We start from the raw sequence: 21672 nt of genomic DNA on the forward strand, positions 1-21672 counted from the left end.
TAACTGAAATAAGGCTACGTTTGGTACGACGTAATGTAATCACGCTTGTAATGTAATCAAGTTTGTAATGTAATGTAATGTAATCAAGATTACATTACTATGGAATGCATGTAATCTTTGATTACAAGAATGATTACATTACAGTGTTTGGTGTATATTATTTTCAGTAAGGAATTTAATTTTTATTATTATAAAATACCAATAATACCCTCCTAATTTTTAAAATAAAATAAAAATAAATGTAATAATAAAGATTATTTTTATTATCTTTAAAATAAATTATTTTATTAATAATTATTAATTATTAATTATTAATTTTTATTATTAATAAAATTAATAATTTTTATTAATAAAATTAATAATTATTTAATAATTTTATTAATTATAAAAAATAAAAAATATTAAAATATTTATTAATTACTAATTAAAATTAATTAATAATTTTTAATAATTAATAATTTATTATTAACTATTAATTTTTAAAATTAATTATTAATAATTAATTAATTATTTTTATTTTTAAAATAATTAATTAGTTTAAATAATAATTAATTAAAATTATAAAATAAAAATTATTAAAATAATTAATAAATATTTTATTAATTATTAATAATAATAAATAATTTTTATTTAAATTATTAATAATTATTATTAATAATTTTATTATTTTAATTATTTTATTAATTATAATTATTAATACAATTATTTTAATAATTAATAATTATTATTTTATTATTAATAATAATTATTAATAATTTTATTATTTTATTAATTATAATTATTAATACTTATTTTAATAATTAATAATTATTATTTTATTAATACTTTTATTAATTATTTTAATAAATTTTATTAATAATTAATTATTAATTAAAATTATAAAATAAAATTTATTAAAATAATTAATAAATATTTTATTAATTAATAATAATAATTTTTATTTAAATTAATAATAATAATTATTAATAATTTTATTATTTTAATTATTTTATTAATTATAATTATTAATACTTATTTTAATAACTAATAATTATTATTTTATTAATACTTTTATTAATTATTTTAATTAACTTTATTAATAATTAATAATTAATTATAATTAATAAATTATTGATTTTATAAAATTATTAATTTTATTAATAAAGTGGAAGGGTATATTTGGTACGATAAAAATAGAATCTGTAATGTAATCGGATTACATACTATTTCCTTTGTAATACAGATTACATATCTTGGCTCCTCTTTTGTAATCCAATTACATTACATTACATCTCTAAAATGTTACCAAACAAAGTAAATCATCTTGTAATGTAATCCTGATTACATTAAAGCCTGATTACTCCTTACCAAACATGCCCTTATAAGTGATCCAAATTGAGAAACGCCAGCGTCATTTGATATAAAATAAAATACAATAAAATAATAGCCGTCGGTAAATTTACCAAAAACATGAACTTTTCTCTGCTTTCTTATTCTTAAAGTTTTGAGGGGTGATTCGGAAAAACTAAATGCCCTAAACTTTCTAAATTTCACGATCGGATGTGAGATACGTTAGCCCTAATTCCCAATTCCTTCGTCCGAGCTCCGTCCCCTTCACCGGTCGCCTCGCTTTTCCCCATCCGAAGCCTTTTTTGCGAAGGATGCCGGACAGGGAGCTGGAGCTCTTCCCGACGAGTTCTCGGTCGGTGACGGAGACCGTGAACGGGTCGCACAAGTTCGTGATCCAGGGTTATTCCCTCGCCAAGGGGATGGGCGTCGGCAAACACATTGCCAGCGAGACCTTCTCCGTGGGTGGTTTCGAGTGGGCGATCTACTTCTACCCCGACGGGAAGAACCCCGAAGATAATTCCGCCTACGTGTCCGTGTTCATTGCCCTCGCAAGCGAGGGTACCGACGTGAGGGCGCTCTTTGAGCTCACGCTCCTCGACCAGAGCGGTAAGGGAAAGCACAAGGTTCACAGCCACTTCGACCGTTCTCTCGAGAGCGGTCCGTATACTCTCAAATACCGTGGGAGCATGTGGTAATAGTCATACAGCACATTTCTTGTCTTTTGCAATACATATATTTCCTTGTTGGTTATCGTTGCATTCGTTTGTTGTTTGTTCTCTAAGCCTTGAATTGCTTTGTGGCTTAAACAATAGTCGTGGAACTTACTTACTAGTCTGTTGATTTTCATACGCATCTTCCGATAGTATTTTTCGGTGAGAACTGTAGGTCAGCCCCATATTCTGAGGAAAATTTTGCAACTTATGGAGGGTAATGTTAGGGGATACTGTAGTCACAATTAATTGAAATTTAGCAAGGTTGCATAGGACTGCTTTGTTGTGTATGAATCACCATACATTCTCCACAATCAATTTTCCTTATGTAAAGATGTGACGAAAATTAGGATTTGGAATTATAATTATCCAATAGTTACATACAACTATATATAGATAACAGTAACCTTTATATGCCTTAACCCTAATATGTATATGGGCTTTAACACCCCCCTTCAAACTCAAGGTGGAAGTGGAGGTTCTGAAACATTGAGTTTGAGTAAATGAAGCCGATGTTGCTCTCGAGTTTGTGCTTTAGTGAAAAAATCTGCCACTTGTAGTTCTGAGGGCACATACTGAAGAGCAATTGTTTTCTGATGACAATGAGACCGAGTAAAGAAAGCATCAACACCAATATGCTTTGTAAGTTCATGCTTCACAGGATCATTGGCAATCTGTATGGCTCCAGTATTGTCACACAGAAGAGGTGTAGGAGCATCACAAGAAATACCAAAATCTGCTAATAACCATCGAAGCCATACTATCTCTGAAGTGGTAGTGGCAAGTGCTCGAAGTTCTGCTTCTGTACTAGAACGAGATACAGCCACCTGCTTTTTAGACTTCCATGCAAGAGGAGAAGAACCAAGAAAAATGCAATAACCTGTGACAGAACGACGATCTGTTGGGTCACTTGCCCAGGTGGAGTCTGAGTAAGCATGAAGCTGAAGTGGACTATCACGAGCATAGAACAAACACTGAGAAGATGTCCCCCTTAAGTACCGTAGTACACGAAGCAAATGTCCAAAATGAATGGAAGTAGGAGCACTCACAAACTGACTCAGAATATGAACTGCATGAGCAATATCAGGTCTGGTAACAGTGAGATAGACAAGGCTGCCTACAATACGCCGATATCGAGACGGATCCTCAAGAGGTGTACCATCAGTAGAACGAAGTTGTAAATGAAGATCCATAGGTGTCGCAGCTGTTCGACTATCTGTAATGCCAGAACTATGAATAAGGTCTTGTATGTATTTGGACTGAGAAAGGTAGTAGCCATCTGCCGAATGTAATACCTCAATCCCTAAGAAATAACTGAGTGAACCCAAATCAGACATTTGAAATTGCTCACTAAGTTGCTTCTTCACACAAGAAATGTGTTCCACATCGTCTCCCGTAATCAACATATCATCAACATATAGAAGAAGCAAAGTGCGTCCACGTGGAGAGAGATGAATAAATAGAGCAGGGTCATGATCACTAGGTAAAAACCCAGCAGCTTGTATCACAGATACAAAGCGCTCAAACCAAGCACGAGGAGCCTGTTTAAGACCATATAGAGCACGACGAAGGCGACAAACATGACCAGGAGGAGCATCAACACCTGGGGGTGGTTGCATATAAACTTCTTCATGCAAATCACCATGAAGAAAAGCATTCTTAACATCCATTTGAGAGATGGTCCAAGAAGAAGTAGCAGCCACGGCAATAAGAGTACGAACGGTAGTCATATGAGCAACTGGTGCAAATGTCTCATCATAATCTCGTCCTTGAGTTTGCTGAAAACCTCTAGCAACAAGACGAGCTTTGTATCTCTCGATAGAACCATCAGACTTGGTCTTAATTTTGAATACCCATTTAGATGTAATTGGCACTGCATGTGATGGTAGTGGAACAATATCCCAAGTGCCTGTACGATCAAGAGCAGCAAGCTCCTCAGACATAGCAAGTTGCCATTCCGGAATATTAGAAGCTTCTTGGTAAGTGGATGGCTCGACACTCACACATGTAAAACCATACTTGGCAGCGGGACCAATAGTAGCACGATCTCTTAAATTATATCTTGGACCAACCTGTAACTCATCAGGAACAGTATGAGACTCATCAATATCATTAGAAACATCAACAGCAGGTATATCAGGACTGGCCGTGGTGGTAGAACCAGATGGAGACACTGTGAGATTTGTGGGACGACGATGGAATACACGTGTGATAGGTGGTTTAGGATGAAATGGAGGTGGTACAGGAGGAGATGTAGTCCCCTGTGAAGGTGGAGTGATGGAAATAGAAGGAGCAGGAATAGGGGTAATATGATGAGAAGGAGTAGTGACATCATCAGAGGATGAGATAGGAGGTAGACACAGGAACGATGTGGATTCTGTGGGAGAATATGAGGGCCGAGTAGAGGGGTTATAAAAGAAAGGACGATCCTCAACAAAGGTCACATCGCGAGAGATACGTATGCGACGAGAAAAAGGATCATAACACCGATAACCTTTATGTTCAGGACTATATCCTAGAAAAACACATTCAACAGATTGTGCAGTCAACTTAGTTCGCTCACGAGGTGCAAGCAAAACATAACAAGTAGATCCAAAAACTCGGAGATGATCATAACTGGGAGAAGTACCAAAAAGAACTTCACCAGGACATTTTCCAGACAGTTTGGATGAGGGTTGTCTATTTATGAGATAGACAGCAGTAGAAACAGCTTCACCCCAAAAATGAGAAGGCACAAAAGATGAAATCAAAAGTGTGCGGGCAGTCTCTATAATATGACGATGTTTGCGTTCAGCAACACCATTCTGAGCATGAGCGCCAGGACAAGAGAGCTGAGCAAGAGTGCCCTCAGATGACAAAAATTGACGAAAAACATCAGACAAATACTCTCCCCCAGAGTCAGAGCGAAAAACTCTAATAGGAGTAGAAAATTGTGTGTGAACCATGCGGACAAAAGACTGATAAATAGAACACAACTGAGAGCGATGTTTCATAAAATAAACCCATGTATATCGAGAATGATCATCAATAAAAATGACATAATATTTGTGACCACCCTTTGTAGGAAAAGGTGCAGGACCCCATACATCAGAATGAATAAGATCAAAATGTCTAGCAGAATGAGAAATACTAGATGAATATGGTAGTTGTATTTGTTTTCCAAGTTTGCAACCCTTACAATGAAAATCAGACTCAATAGTTGTATGACCTAAACAACCTTTATTTATTAATGTGGACAGTCGAGACCCACAAAGATGACCAAGACGATGATGCCACTGGGCGAAGGAAGAACAAACAGAACCCGATGTAGCGGATGACACACGAGCAGAAGTTTCAATGGAAGAAGGAAGACGCAAAGTATCTAGGATGTAAAGGCTAGGAACACCTTTACGGCGATGGCCAGTCCCAATCACTTTCCCGCTTCGACGGTCCTGAATAAAACAAGATGAGTCATCAAATCCAACAAAACAATTTTGGTCGGTAACTTGACCAACCGAAAGAAGATTCATGGATAACTGAGGTACTAAAGAAACATTTGGTACAGAAAAATAAGGATTGCAAAGTGAACCCTGGTGAGTGATATGACAAGATGTACCATCAGCTGTCCGAATAGAAGCTCCATCAGTGACCGGCTTGCAAGCGACCAACTGGGACTGATCAGATGTCACATGAAAAGAAGCCCCTGAATCAAGTACCCAAGACGACGAAGGAGCAGTAACAGGTGAAGCAGCAGCAATAGACACTGAACCTCCAGGAGTGGAACCAGTACCACGACCACGAGCACCACGGGCAGTACCACGGGCAGCACGACGTGCACGATAGTCAACCAACTTCTCTGGATGAATAGAAAAACAATTCTCTGGAAGATGACCAGTCTTGCCACAATGCTTACAGGGCTCTGAAGAGAAGCTTTTTGGTACACTGATCCTTTGAGAAGCTGCCAACACACTATGAGAGACAAATGCAGAAGAAGACATAGACTTGAGACGTGTTTCTTCTGCAAGTAAATCAGACAATGCCTGTGCCATAGTGAGATCAGAAGAATTGTGAAGTAATCGTGTACGAATAGAATCATATTCAGCCCGAACTCCCATAACAAATCTGTAAGTGAAAAACTTTTCAATAAACTTGTGTGTTGGGCAAGGAACAGTTGTACACTCTGGTATCATGGAAATCAGTGATCCCATCAAACGATCAAAAGCAGAGTAGTACTCATCAATGGACATATCATTCTGCATAATTTCATGAGTTTGCTGCATGAGATTATGTAAAAGAGCACCACTATCCTGAACATAGCGCTTCTTCAAGTTGTTCCATATGTCCTTAGCTGTTTTGAACTTAGAAAGACTCATAATCATGGATTGTTTAGTACTATTGACCATGGCAGCCATCACTTTTCCATCATTAATATGCCATTCTGTTATTGCAGCAGCATTACTACCATCATTCTTAAGCACAGGTGGAGATTCATTTAAATGAAAAAGTAAACCATAACCCCTTAATGCAGTCTCTACACAGAAAGCCCACTCTGGATAATTCTGACCATCTAAGGTGATATTAATAATTATTGCATTTACATTTATTGAAGACATGTTGAGAAATGCTCGTGATTATTACCAAAAAAAATGATGCCAAACGGCGGGACAGGGAGTCGGCGCTGGAACGGACGCGGCAGCGGCTCCTGGCGACGGAGGAAGCCGAGGAGGATTGGCGGCGGCGGCACGCGAGAGGAAAACTTGGAAACAAAAACCGGTGAGGAAAGAAATCGGCAAAAGTCAGGGAGGAAGTAGCCTAAACCCTAACGCTCTGATACCATGTGACGAATTAGGATTTGGAATCATAATTATCCAATAGTTACATATAACTATATATAGATAACAGGACCTTTATGGACCTTAACCCTAATATGTATATGGGCTTTAACACAGACAAACATGTGATTGCCATTTTTATGTATGGAGTTTTACATGTTTATAGAAGGAAATATTAAACAGTTCCAAGATTTTAGCACAAGTGCTCTCATACAACTCTTTTTTTTAGTACTACATGTAGCTTTTGAAGTTTAACATGTGTGAATTATTCGGTGTTCTTCTGAGGTTTTATGAAGAAAGCTTCATTTTAGTATTCCATTTGTTCGCGTATTTCGACAATTATTGAAGATGCATGCATCCCTGGTTTCTTGGTATGTTATTGTGGTTTTTTGCATCTACATTTTCAGGGGTTACAAACGTTTTTTTAGGCGTGCTGCTCTCGAGACGTCTGATTACCTCAAGGATGATTGTTTAAAAATTGATTGCACTGTTGGTGTTGTGATGTCAGTTGTGGACTCACCTAGGCTACACTCTATAGAAGTTCCAGATTCTGATATTGGAGTACATTTTGGTTCTCTTTTGGATAGGCAGGAAGGTTCTGATGTGGTTTTTGATGTTTCTGGGGAAAAATTTCATGCCCATAAATTGGTATTAGCTGCACGATCTCCCGTGTTTAAATCTCAATTTTATGAGAATCCAAATGATGAGGAGAATAATATTATTATTTCAGATATGGAACCTAAGGTGTTTAGGGTAAGGCTATTGATTTTCTTATTGCTGTTGATTTTCTTGAGTTATTCTAATTCCCAGCATGCTATTACATTTTTGGTTCATTGTTCCCAACCAGGCAATGCTGCATTTTATATATAGAGATTCTTTCATAGAAGATGATGAGACAACAAAATCAGACTCCCCTGAATCTTCTCCATCTGGCAGAATGGCTGCAAAGTTGTTGGCTGCAGCAGATAAGTATGGCTTGGAGAGGCTTCGACTTCTATGTGAGGCACATCTGTGCAAGGATTTGTGTGTGGATTCAGTTGCCAACACTCTTTCACTAGCTGATCACTATCATGCTACAGAACTTAAAGCTGCTTGTCTTAAATATGTTGCAGAAAATCTTGGAGGTACTTATCATTTACTATTGAGGTTTTGCGTCCTTTTCATTAATAGGCTATTGAATGAGTATCTACTCAGGTTATACAGCATTTCAGTATAACCTATAGGAAGTCTCACTAAGCATGCTTTTTCTCTAAATGTTTGTTCTTATGTGCTCTCTTTGGATCCAATTCAGTTCTGTATGCAACTATTTAATTTATGGTAGTGTAAGAAAATCACCCATTGTTCCACTTCAATATACCTGGTGTACTATAGTGTTTATCTAAAAAGACATTGTACCCCTCCAAAGCAGTAGAGTCTAGATAATGTGTTTTGTAGAAAAAGAAGAAACAATTTCTGGTTTCCAGTTTTGCTTGATTGGTTACTTGAGGTTTTTCTTATGCTGGTATTTTTACCAGAATATTAAAATTCTGTTGAAATTTTATTTAGTTTTTTCAGACTGTGATTATATGAGTTGAGTTGGATAAATAATTTATCTTTGACAGGAGCATATTATCCAATTAGTTGTTGTTGGCTCTCACGAACATGTTTCCAGTTTTTGTTTTATATCCCAATTAGTTCTGTTATTTTAGATCCTTTGGTAGAGAGAGATTCGACAAACACATAAATGAAATAGCAGTTGGTTGTAATTTGTAGATATATGTTCTAATCTATGCACATCAACTCTCTCTCTCTCTCTCTCTCTGTCTTTCTCTCTCTCTCTCTCTCTCGGAATGATCCTTGATATGAAAGAAAATAAGGTGCAATAACCTCTCGGAATGATCCTTGATATGAAAGAAAATAAGGTGAAATAACCTCATAATTTTGAGTCATTTTGGGTATGAGGTAGTTTCTTATGGAAAACAGAAGCTTATAACCTATCATGGCTTTATCAGATTTCTGAGTCAGTTTGGGTGAAGGTAATTTCTTATAGAAAGTACAATCTTATAACCTATCATGGCTTCATCACTGCATATGCATTTTGTTGTCTTAGCCCATCACTTGCACATTGACCCTCTTAGACTTGATTGTGTACAAGCAATGTTACACTGTCTATTTCAAAGTGCATCGATATGTTGCTTATGGGCAAAACTCAAAAAGGAAAGCAATTTTTTTGTATGTTAGGTGAAGATTGAGGGTGAAACCTTACCATCTGCATCACTCACAATACTATGCATTATCATAGGAAAAACATCTAAGAAGAGGAACTGAGGCTCTGTGTTACAATCTAGACGAGAAACAGGCATAGTGTTTTTTCTCTCTCTCAAACAGAGAATATAGACTATATTGCTCTCTGTGTTTGGATTTGTTTGACTGCAACACTTTGATTTAATAATACATCAAAGGCATTTGTCATGCTAGTGTTGGGTATCCAGGACACATCTTGACACTGAGAAATTCTTTAATCATTCTAAACTTTTGGGTACAAAAAAGAGCTTTATGCATGTCTAGGATCTTTTGTGTGCAAATGCAATAGGGAAAGATCCCATAGATTTCATTCAGAGGATAATGTGGCTGAGGAAATATAAATGGAAGCCCAATTTTAAGGACAAGACGTGGATGGTTTATAGGAGAAAATGGCCCTTCAAAGGATATGGCTTGAATGGGTGCTGATACAATAACTGTTTTCCAATTACTTAGAGTAAAACCTACCAATTTATGTTTTATTCGGGAGGAGGTGAGGGAAGGGTAAATAAGGGGAAGGGGAACCTTGAACCCTATTTAGAGAGGAGTGTGCTAAAGGAAATGAAAGGTAAGGATTGGTAAACTTTAACCATTCTTACCCATGAAAAGGAAGATGAAGGGGAAGGGAACCCAAAATATTTTTTGTTTCAATCTTATCCCTATTTTAAAATATTAATTTTCAAATTATCCTTGTTCCAAATCAATGTCTAATTTAAGAAGTGAGGGTATTTTTGTAATTTTATATATTTAACATTCATTCTCCTCCCTTTCTTCTACATCCTTAACATGCTGAGATATAATTATAACATCATGGTCTAGTGAATGCATGGCATTCATTGTCAAAGATCACATAAGAAATTTGGAGCCTCCAATTGCATCTTGATGAAATGTCAATGTAGCCCTCGCTGTGCACTAAAAAGTGATATTTTCTTGTTTGATGGCCTTTCATCTGGCGCTTAAACGAAGTACGAACTGTTTGAAGAGTTATGTATTCAATTTAGTATGTCCTAATTCCTGACACGTGCATTGTAATTTTTTTAATAAAAAAGGTAAACCTTATTATTCAGGAAGAACTGGATATTCAATGAAGTGAGAATTTTGTGATTGCATTCCTATGCATTTTTTTTTCTTTCACCGTACTCATCTTATGACAGAATTCTCTGTATCATGTAGCATTCATGCGCTCCAGTGGAGTCGAGTACCTCAAAGAAAATTGCCCGTCTCTGCAGTCAGAAATCTTGAAGATAATTGCAGGATGGGAAGAGGACTGCAGCAGTGGTGGTAAGAGCCGGAGCGTTTGGGGCCAGCTATCGGACGGTGAGGACTCCAGCGGCCGTAGGGTAAGGCCTCGGTCGTGATGCTCGATATTGTGCAGTTATATTTTGTACAATCTGTAATGTGGCACAAACAAATTAGGCTGTTGCATTTAATGGGTGATAGTTCCACAACCAATGTCGCCAGTTATATATTTTGTATTACCAGTAGAAAACTCAAATTTCTGAATTCATCAGATGAACGCGTGCAAGTGTGGGACTCCGGAATTCTCACTAAAATGTATTTTTTGTTTTTTGTTTTTTTTTTGCGGGATTCATTTTGAAGGTTAATCTGTGTTCACGTCTCCCAAAAACAGAAAGAAAAAAAGGAAAATTGTTCCTGATCACTGATACGCCAGCTGATTCTACTGGAAGCTTCGCTTTCTGCTTCAGTTGTTTCACCAGAGACTTTGTAATCATAAAACTCTTCTTGTAGGTTCTATTTATCTTGCAGAGAAGGTGAGTGTTCCTCCCAATAGAAACACGAGGGCAAAGACAGATAATATTTTGCCGATGTATCGGAGACTGATAGTTGGAACTTCGCTGACTCATGATTTTAGGCTTCTGTAAAGATCTGGAGTTGGGTGATTGCTGAAAATTTCCACAAAAGAAAATTTATTAGTAAAGAAATCAAAATAAATTTCATATCCCAGGCATTTGAACTTTCAGCAGCAGCAATTTTTTCCCCCTTTCATATACAATGCCAATTGATTTGTCCACAGTTGTATATTGTTCAACATAGCATGATTACAAATATTCAGAAAAGAATTTATACTCCAACTTTAGAAGAAATAACAATAACATATTGTTCAACAAGCATGATTACAAACATTGGAAAAGAAAAGCTTTTTGAAGCTCAAACTTTAAAAGAAAAACAACAAATTCTTCAACATAACAAGCTTACAAATATTCATAAAATAGCTTTTTGATACACACACTTAAGAACAAAATCATACCACGACTACACACTTTAACATTTTTCTCAAATCTTTCAAAACCGTAAGATCGGTGGCAATCAGATGGTACAACTGTTAAACCTCCTGGTGCATTAAGTGCAGAAATGCCACAAGATACCAATTTGGAGCTGACAGCGCATCATGTTGGATTACAGCAAGCTCTATTGTGGGGAAAAGCGCCTAGAGTTCATAATGGAAATAGAACATAGGATCCTGACTTTGTTTCATGCGGGAAAAGGTTAACCTTGATTAAACAAACTGCCTTGGGTGAGGCATGAAACTTGCTTCTCTAGCACCTAAATAAAAATTACGTAAGAGGAAATCTTTGTTTTGGGCTGCATCTACAACAAAGACATCATGAACTCTTTCAAGTCTTCTGGAAAAACCTTAGTGCTTCCAATTCATTTTCTATCCTAAAAGGACTAGTATGCAATTATTGTGGTGGTGCTCAGAAAGAAACAGGGAGGAGAAATGTTGTGGTGGTTGGGAACTTACTCTGTTTCATTGGACAAGGTTGAAGGATGAAACTTACTTCTCTCGCACCTACAGTAAAAATTACCTAAGAGGAAAGCATCCAATTTTTTCAAAGGTAGCTTGCACTGTAGAAGTTATTGATATGCTATCAGGTACTACTACCTTCTACTTGTACCTTATCTGCCATGATATAATTTTTCCTTATCTTGTTGTTCCGATCCGATCGAACTCCTTATATGAGAGGAAAATATAGATTTCAAAATCTGCGAAATCGAAGCGTTGAATCTACAAATCAATTTCCCTACAGAAGATAGAACATCAAATGGCGATTCTCTATAACTTCAAAAACGATAACAAAGTCTCCGTCCAAATTCGAGTAAATCCGCATTTCTCGAGTATCTAACATGTCAAATTATAACCGACCAACCGGAGGAGGCTGAGTAGAATCGTTGGAGTTGCTCCTCTCGTCTCCCCCGGTCAGGTCTTCTGCCATGGACGCGACGGCTCTCTTCGCCGCCGCTTTCTTCGATGCAGCCATTGACCACGCTACGATACATATAGCGCTATTGACACACCCGGTCCAAACTGGTTCTCTGGACCAGACCGGCTCGAATTCGTTGGTTTAAGAATTTTTAACGTTCTTCTTCATTGTAATTTTCCATACTTGATTACAAACAAGACTCAACGCAATGGAAGCGATCAAAGATACTGAACAATTCTAAGAGACAAGGAACAGAGGTAGATCGACAGCAGGCCGATCCCCAAGACCCTGTCAAACCTCATGCCTCTCCTTGGCAACATGACCAAGGCCCACAGGAGGCCTCCGACCATAAACCCCATTGTCTGAAACAGAGCAAGGTCCCTTGAGATGTTCACTGCTGAAGGGTACGCACTCCACGAAGCGAAAACAAAGGAGAGCCCCAGGCCTACCGAGACGTTGAAGATAGCCCCGCCGTAGCAGCCAGTAACGGCCACTTGGATCCCTCCCGGCCTGCCACGGAGTGCCACTGCCATGCATGCAATCAGGTCGCTCACTGAGTTGCCCCAGGCCAGGACTGTAAACCCCAAAATGGAGGGGCTTATCTCTAGCACGGTCCCTATCGAGACCAAGAGAGAGACCAACTCCTGTGCAAAGAGATAGGTCCAAATCACGCTCATCAGGAAACCCCCGGCAAGCCATGGAAGCTGAAACCTGGAAGGTGGCCTGTCGTTGGTTTTTACAAAAGCCAGAATGCCCAGCACAAGGCCAGCGACTGCACCGATGATGTAAACTATCAAGCTCTCTTCAGATCCAGCATCCTTCCTCTTGGAATTGAGTAGAGTTGCTGAGAAGACTGGTGCCAGTGTCACTTGTGCGACAGCACTTGGTTTGGACCAGCTCTCCTCGCTTATATCAGGAATGGTCAATCTTCTTGGCAGCGACAGAGGCAGCTTCAAGCACTGCACTACGTTGTGGAAGTAGAAACTGTTTCTCTTCGTGGCATCTGATTCATTGCTTGATCTGATTTCCAAGAGAGGAGCTTCCTGATCAGTTGTTGCTGCTGCTGATGAATCATTGTTTCTGAACAAGTGTTCCACGGCTACTAAAAACACGTAGATGAGATACAACGAAGTGAAAGCCGTGGCAACCCAAAAGTTGATCTTCCCTACAACTAAAATCACCAGTAGCACTAGGAGCACAAATAGGAAGAACACAAGGTCTCTTATGAAGCACGACTTGTTGATAGTGGTGCTGCAAGAGTTCCCAACACAGATGCTTATGATTCCAACAACCACACAAGACACAAAGAAAGCACCCCCTATAACACTGTTGAGGCCTAGGACGCCAGAGCCACTGCACATGAACGAGACGATGCTCGAAAAGGCATCGGGCGCTCCGTTTCCGAAAGAAAGAAGAGTTACTCCGGCAATAGTCGGAGGGAGTTTCAGTAGCACTGATAAGCCTTCCAAGTTCGTGCAGAAATAGTTTGCGGATGTGTCCGCGAGAAGGTAAAAGAGAACAATAAGCCATAGAATTAGGAGGACATAGCCGAGGAGTGGATGCTCGCCAAGGACACAGCAGAAGATGTAGATGTAGTTGATGTAGCCTTGGGGGAGACGTTAGAGTCAAGACCAGTAAAAAGTGACTTCTTGGCTCCGTGAAGTTGATCATAGCAATGGTTACTGGAGAGATCACGAGGCTGGATTGGAACTGCCCACCCTCTGAGGAGAAGCTTTGTGAATTCTTGAAGACATGGATTAGATGAAAAGTAGAAAAGAATTAGAGCCAGAAAAGATGAATTGAAGAAGAGTTGAAGAAGGAGAGGGATCGCCATTCAAGTATGGACTAACTTGAGCAGAACACACTGCCTTAGGAAGTTCTGCCTTCGGATTAAGATAAAGACGAACAAATTGAAGAGAATTAACGTATCTCACGCTAAACTTGTTGGAACAGGATGCTGCCTCCTGCTAGAAAAGCATCAACCAGATTAAAGGCAGAGCGTCTATTCCATTCTTAAGAAGCATCACGGATAAGCTCTGGAAGCAAGTAATGCAATTTCTTTCAGCCATTAGTTATTTTATGATGTAATTAGAAGTTTAATTAAATTTATACTTATAAAAAATATTGTTTAATAAATATATAATTATTTTATTTATCAAATTGAAATAGAATAATTTGTTTATAATCGTTAACTAATTATAAATACACACTGACAATGGAAAAAAGATATTAATTGGTTTTATTATTATTATTATTTTATCAATTAGTATTCATCCATATTAATCTAATAATCAGTAATAAGAAATATAAATATCAAGCAAGGTGCAAAGTGATATATTGCGTACCAATCTCACAATTTTGTAATTTAATTCCTAATTTTTCCCATATTATTTTCTCTTTCCAAGAGTTTTAAGTAATTAAAATTTCATCAACATATCTTTGAAAACTATGCAATATTTAAAAAAAAAATAGATGACAAAATTTGTAAAAACACAATTTCCGAAGTGCCATATGTAAAAATGTGCCCTAAATATAGTTCCGTGGTCCGATAACTTTTCCCATCTCGCTTCCTACCGTTCTTCCCCCCTTTTTCCTCTTCTTATATATCTCCGAATCCGCACCTCTCGCATATAAAAGGCCGATTTTGTTTGGATTTTCGCATATATATATATTCCTCTTCCCGCTCGAATTCATCGGGTTCCGATCTTCCGTCGCCGGACAATCCTGAATTCTGCAGCTTCGCCGGTAGTTTTTATGTTGATCTGGGTGATATAGTGAGATCTTGTTCCCCTTTCTTTCCTGTCCCTGTTCATCTTATGCTCTACGTCATCTCTCCGCGAACAAACGCAAAGTCGATCGGTCGTGATTTCACATCTACGTTTGTAGCTGAATATATTGTCACTCCTGCGTGTTCGCGGGGAGAAAAAATTGTGAAATCCTGCATATCGGAGCGAACAAGGTCACTTTGTTCGAGTGGTGTATAAAAAGGCGTTTGTAAAGTGCTTGGTTCGGGTTGAGGAGAAGCGAAAACGTATATACTGGAGGAAAAGGAGGGAAGTGGCTCATGGCTGAACAGATCCTAGAGGGAACTCAACCTGTTGATCTCTCCAAACACCCTTCTGGAATCGTTCCTACGCTTCAGTAAGTTCTTGTTAAGTATATCGGTGCTATTATTGGATTAAAATCTATAAGACACCTCTTTGAGTATGGTCAGATAGGGTATCCTGAGAATATTTCCCTTTTCCATTAAATATACAAGTATCTATAATTTATTTTTAATGTGGCAAAGATACATGGAGTTACTGGAAAGGGAAAAAAAGAAGAGAGAAATTAAGTGTAGTTCCAATAGTTGATAAAAGAAGAGAAGATGGGTTGAAATGATATTCAAAAGTATGTGAAAATGTGGATGTAATGCTTCCTAGACAAATGATTATCGTATTTTCTCTGCAACCTGTAACTGTGAACTTCATTCTTGCTTGTCTTATGAGGGAGTTTCTAGGATATGTTAATATTTCTTCCTTGACTTTAGAAGTAAGTATTGCATGTTTTATTTACCATTGTTGTAGGACATTTCCATGTATGGGTCAGATAGTCTATTGTACTGAGCACAACTGACTCTTAAGCTTGATTAGAGTAGAAAAGCTTAAATATAAGCAATTGGCACGAGATTCTTTTAAGGTTCTTCAATTTATAAATGATCCAGAGAGATAAAGAGGCTTGAAAATTACCTATATGCTCAATCTAGTGCATCTGCCTTTTCTAGCACCCAAAGTTATTGAACTTTGCTTTCATAGTTGTATTATATACCTATCTTGTGCCACCCAAATGAGAGATTGGAAATTGTTTGTTAGATGGTTATTCTAGCTATTCATGTCTTGGATATTTCTTATTACTTGGTTCAGTAAATTGGCAGTTTTAATTCTTTTTTTTTTGTGTGCTTAAAAGAATCATAACAAAATCCTTCTTTTGGACTTTTACCTTTTATATATGATACACTAAAATGAATTATGGAATTCTGGTCGTCTCTATTGGAAAATTATCTATTAGTTTTTACAAAGTATCTTTAATTTGTTCTGGCCTCGTTTATCGTGTCAACTTCTTAAATTATCTTTTGTGGTAAAGTGAATTTTGTTTTCTTAAAGTTACCAGAGAACTTGAAAGATTTCATAGGTATTGATCCATGTTTGGAGCTGGAAAATTGTTCTAAGTTAAGCCATATTATACATATCACAAATCTTGCATGATGGTTAGTGCCTTTCTTTGGGAAAAAATTTCCAATTTTGAAGGATCTTGATCGAGTTGTATTTCTTTGTGCTTCAGTTTGTTTTGAATTTCGGTAATCTAGCTATTCCCTGCCATCGTGTTTCCACATCTTTTCTGAATCTCAACATTGTGCTCTGACTTTTCCAGGAACATTGTTTCAACAGTTAATTTGGACTGCAAATTGGATCTTAAAGCGATTGCTCTACAAGCTCGTAATGCTGAGTATAATCCTAAGGTAAGAGTTGATGTTAGAAAGTCAATATATTGTGATGCAGGGTTTTTATTTTAATGCTTTTGTTAGTGTTGTACTCACATTGGTTTGGCTAGTCACTTGTTTTTTATTCTCATGACATATGAGTGTAAAGTTATCATTATTTGTTAGGACAAGAAACATATAACATCTGCATTTCTTGATATAGGAACATAATTAGGTTTAGTTGAGAATTCTAGGAGTGTTTACAAACTTGAAAATAGAAGACTATAGAGGAAAACCAACCTGTAGTTTGCTGAGATTATTTAAAATTTGTGATAAGATGAATAAAACTTTACATATAGGTGTGACAAATATTGAAAACCAGGATTTTCTTATAACATGCCCATTAATATTTGGAATCAGACATGGCAGGTGTTTAACTTCCCATCTTGTTCCCCCATAAGCAATAGGATAGGGTGGGAAGGGGCAATGTACAATATGAAATATAAGGTAAATATTTGCATATATTATTTCATTGCATCCAGGGTTAAACAAGATGCATGCTTATCCAATCTCCACTCAATCCAAGTTGTGGAGGGCACCTAGTGCTGGGGTGGATTGGTGTGCAGATCTCATCAAGCAGATCAAACAAGCATTCTTAATTAGTTTGAATGACACAATTTGAATTGTTTCATGTATATACTGAAACATGTACCCTATTTAAGAAATCCTATCTTATTCTTTACAGCTTTCGTATCTAACAATTTATATTTTGTCTAGCTTTCTCTTGCATGAGTTTAAACTGCAGGATATATGTGAAATTTTGTAGCCTTAATGGGAGTATAGGTTTCCTTAGACAAAAAACTTTCCTTATTCAAGTAGATATATATCCACAAGATGAGATTTAAATCTAATCATTAAATTACTATAGTTATCAAAGCTATAAAACTCACTAAGAAAATGATGCTTTGCAACAATGTTAACTGTTAAGTAGGTCAAGGTAGCTTAACTGATTTGCTGTTCCATTACACAGCGTTTTGCTGCAGTAATTATGCGAATAAGAGAACCAAAAACCACTGCATTGATATTTGCATCAGGAAAGATGGTAAGTATCCTTTTCTTTATATTCAGGAAGTGTTAATTTCCACTTTCTTTTTTTCTTGATATTCTATGGGTTTTTTTTGGAGGAAACAAATGCCTATTATTCTAATTGTATTACTCAAAAATACTTTCTGCTGTTTTCCGTCACTGGTGCACTTCATTTTGGCAAAAATCTTGTATGTATAATTGTGCGCATTGTTATCCTCTACAAAATTTGAAATATTACCAAAATTAACTAACTTTCGTGAATATCCTTCTTATATTCTAGATACTGAGAAACTTAATGAGTATCCATTAAATTTGAATTTTCCAAGGTATAGAAGAATGTTGATATGAAGGTTATGAACATTGTGGAAATATTATATTGCCAATTTTAGCAGGTTCAACTATCAGTTTTTTCATATTCCAAATTTTATTGTGTTATTTTTCGTGCATGCGTGTAGTCTGGTTTCGCAGTAAGTTGTTTATTTTTTTTTGGTTGTCGTTAGGCAATATGTTGCGCACTAAGAAAAAGAATGTAAATTACTTGGAAAGGAATACACAGATTCCATTATTGTGAGCCTCTCTCAATTAGATTTTTATATTGGGCCTATCTGAGAAACATTTATTGATGGTGTCTTGTGAAAGATTTATTATACTTGGATTCTTGTGGCTTTGAATACATCCACAAGATGGCTTCAACTGATCCACATTATTATTCTACCAGTGTCAGCCAAATCTTGTTCTTTCTGAGTGAGACTGAGACTGAGACTGAGTGAGACTGTGAGAGTAAGACTGAAATTGCTTTGCTTTTAATTATCTGGGTTGGCTGAAACTTAGACCTTATTTTTTACTCTATGAAATGGAAGTATCTGGAATTCCATAGCAAAAATGTATATATATATTTTAAAAAAGGATCAAATCTTGTTACAGCAATTAGAGATTATTTGCAGGAACTAATGATTTAACTTCCCATGAAAGTTGTGGCTTGCTTTATTGTAGTGTTTGTTGCATGATTTTAGATATTGGTCAGTAGCATGAGTATTTACAGTTTACCAAGCAATAGGATTGGTATTATGTCACCCTATCATTACCAGCGTTTGATATCCACAGTGATGAACAAATTGCTTGTCCTTTTTAATGCCTTCGAGTTCCAACTGCTTACATTTATTCGTACCATAGCAACAATTGATGATCACCTTTTACTTGATTGGATAACACAGAATCACTGTGAATGCTGGATTTAGATTATAGATTACACTTGGTCCTTGCCTTTAATATCATTTCCTCTCCATCCTATGTTGTACGTACCATGCTCAAATCAATCCTATCCTTGTTAACACATCAATTTCTCAATAGAGACTAGAGATGATTGAATTATTACTTGGAAAATAAACAAATACTAGTGTGTCCTTGCTCTCTACTACTTCATAAGCCCTGTCGCAAACTATGAATATTTGTATTTAGCTTTGCTTGGCATGGTATGCTTTAGCAGCCTTTATCCTGCTTTATTCAAAATAGCATATTTTTTGTGCACGGGTTGTTTATGATCTTCTGACTTTCAATAGGTATGCACTGGAGCAAAAAGTGAGCATCAGTCAAAACTTGCAGCAAGAAAGGTCTGATAAATTGGGTGGTCATTACTCCATTTGATTTTAAATGATCCACGCTTTAATTTCTATGCAGAATTTTATGTCTATTGCTATGAGTTTGTGTCTACAATCCTAACTTGGTACTAACTAAATTTATTGTTGACTTTTCAGTATGCACGAATAATTCAAAAACTTGGTTTTCCAGCTAAGTTTAAGGTGATCACCTTCATGTTGGTGCTTTTGTCTTTGCAGCCTCTTTTGTAGCTATTTTGTTTTCTTATTCAACCTGATATTCTTATGCATCATAGGATTTCAAGATCCAAAATATCGTGGGCTCATGTGATGTCAAATTCCCTATCAGACTAGAAGGCCTTTCATACTCCCATGGTGCCTTTTGCAGCGTAAGCAAATGATCTAATTCTTAGCGCTCTTTTGGGGGTTCATTCAATTTGGAGGGTCTGCATAAATACTGTCTCCATCATTTCTATTTGCTTTTCATCATCTATGGTATTACTTAAGTTTTACTTTCTACCTTGATTCTTCTAGGAAGACTGTGTAAGTTATCTATCATATGTGAATGCTATAACATAATAGTCATTCCTTGCGCCGCCTGTTTGTTTCTGTTTCAATTTATTTTTTGCCTCCTTTTTTATTGGCGTGATATATTTTCACCCACTTACACATGACTGGGTGCATATATCACCAAGTGGTGGTTGGGGTTTCCTAGCATAGATGCTTTTTTTCTTATATAATAGTTTTGAAATTCATCTAAATTTTCTTTTCAAAATTACTAATAGTGCCTTTATTTGACTCCCTTAGTTAATATTTGTGTAAACTAGTGTGTTCAATTTGCTCCCCTCATCTCAGAATCCTGGTCCTCCATGGTTACCTTAGTTTATCCTCTTGCTTATGTAACCTTAAACCTATAAAATGTTAACTTTTTTTTGGTTGATTTTCCAACAGTATGAACCAGAGCTCTTTCCCGGTCTGATCTACCGGATGAAGCAACCAAAGATTGTGCTTCTGATATTTGTATCCGGGAAAATTGTTATTACTGGGGCTAAGGTAAGTGTCAGTATGGCATCCTGGATCCCACCCTCCTTGTTTTCGGGTTTATATTTTGGAATTGAAAATCCAAAAAAATATATATTCTTAACTATTTGACACCATTGACCTTTAGTAAATTTAAAGGTGTCAAAAGGTTAAAAATAAAGATTTGTGAAATAGAAAATTTTGATGAACTAATCTCATGGACACTGACTGGGAGCCATCACAGGTGAGAGATGAGACATACACAGCTTTTGAAAACATATATCCAGTTCTAACAGAGTTCCGGAAGAACCAGCAATGGTATAACAATGAATCTCCAAGTTATTTCACTCTTCATTTTTCCATCTATTCACCTAATTATTGTCGGAAAATGTTTTTTGTTTGAACTGAGCAGATCCTCTCTACTTGGAGCTTGTTCGTGATTATGGCTTGCATGTTCCACTCTCTCTTTCATGTCCTACCTTGTACCATGTATATCCTTTTTCTTGACAGGGTGCCTGTTCTAATTAGACTGTGTTTAAACTTATTTTTTTCTTATTAAACTTGTTCAAATATATTTTTATTTTTAAGATATAAAATTATACGTATGTTTAAATTATTAAATTCTTAATTAGGGTTTATATTAGTTAATAAATATTTTTAAAGATTATTTAATCTTTGTGAATATCAACGAATTGAATTAATTAGTATTAGAATTTATTTATTGCTGAATGAATATAAAGAGTTATAGGTAATCATGCCTGAACACCGGTGAGTTAGTTCTAATGATACGATGTGAATTATCTATTAAAAAACACTTAAGTTATTTAATATGAAAATCATATCAAAACTATTCTATGAGATTCATACGAATTCTTCATGCACTTTTAAATTGACTTGAAATCAAAACTATGCCATTATGGGTAGAAAATTATGTTTGGGAGACTTGTAAATGAAATATTTTAGATATTTTATGAACGATGCAATTGTAAATTTTATTTATGATGATTAAAAAAATATGTATTCAATATATATATATATATATATATATATATATATATATATATATATATATAAGATAATATAAAATAATTATATGGTTATTAAATAATATTTTTATAGAATATGATTTTAATCAAACTTTTAATCATGAGTATTCAA

General features: G+C 36.2%; 2 protein-coding genes and 1 pseudogene across 2 annotated transcripts; 2 read left to right on the plus strand and 1 right to left on the minus strand.

Moving 5' to 3' along the window:
• Nucleotides 1-1538: 1538 nt before the first annotated feature.
• On the plus strand, nucleotides 1539-10710 carry LOC141828290 (BTB/POZ and MATH domain-containing protein 4-like). Its single transcript, XM_074715695.1, has 4 exons — nucleotides 1539-2020; nucleotides 7258-7603; nucleotides 7698-7974; nucleotides 10304-10710. The coding sequence occupies exons 1-4, from the start codon at nucleotides 1641-1643 to the stop codon at nucleotides 10486-10488; spliced, it is 1188 nt and encodes a 395-aa protein (XP_074571796.1). The 5' UTR covers nucleotides 1539-1640; the 3' UTR covers nucleotides 10489-10710.
• A 1844-nt stretch (nucleotides 10711-12554) lies between these two features.
• LOC141824857 (cation/calcium exchanger 1-like) lies at nucleotides 12555-14246 on the minus strand (annotated as a pseudogene).
• Nucleotides 14247-14932: 686 nt separating this feature from the next.
• Nucleotides 14933-21038, plus strand: LOC141819727 (TATA-box-binding protein-like). The gene is made up of 9 exons (XM_074707008.1): nucleotides 14933-15495; nucleotides 16765-16852; nucleotides 17844-17915; nucleotides 19459-19509; nucleotides 19654-19698; nucleotides 19791-19883; nucleotides 20446-20547; nucleotides 20759-20832; nucleotides 20927-21038. Coding segments are annotated over exons 1-9 (603 nt in total). The 5' UTR covers nucleotides 14933-15418; the 3' UTR covers nucleotides 20928-21038.
• The last annotated feature ends 634 nt before the right edge of the window (nucleotides 21039-21672 follow it).

This window comes from Curcuma longa, chromosome 1, assembly GCF_044706935.1.
Source record: "Curcuma longa cultivar G26 ecotype Majalengka, Jawa Barat chromosome 1, ITB_CL_G26_1.1, whole genome shotgun sequence".
Lineage (NCBI taxonomy): Eukaryota > Viridiplantae > Streptophyta > Magnoliopsida > Zingiberales > Zingiberaceae > Curcuma > Curcuma longa.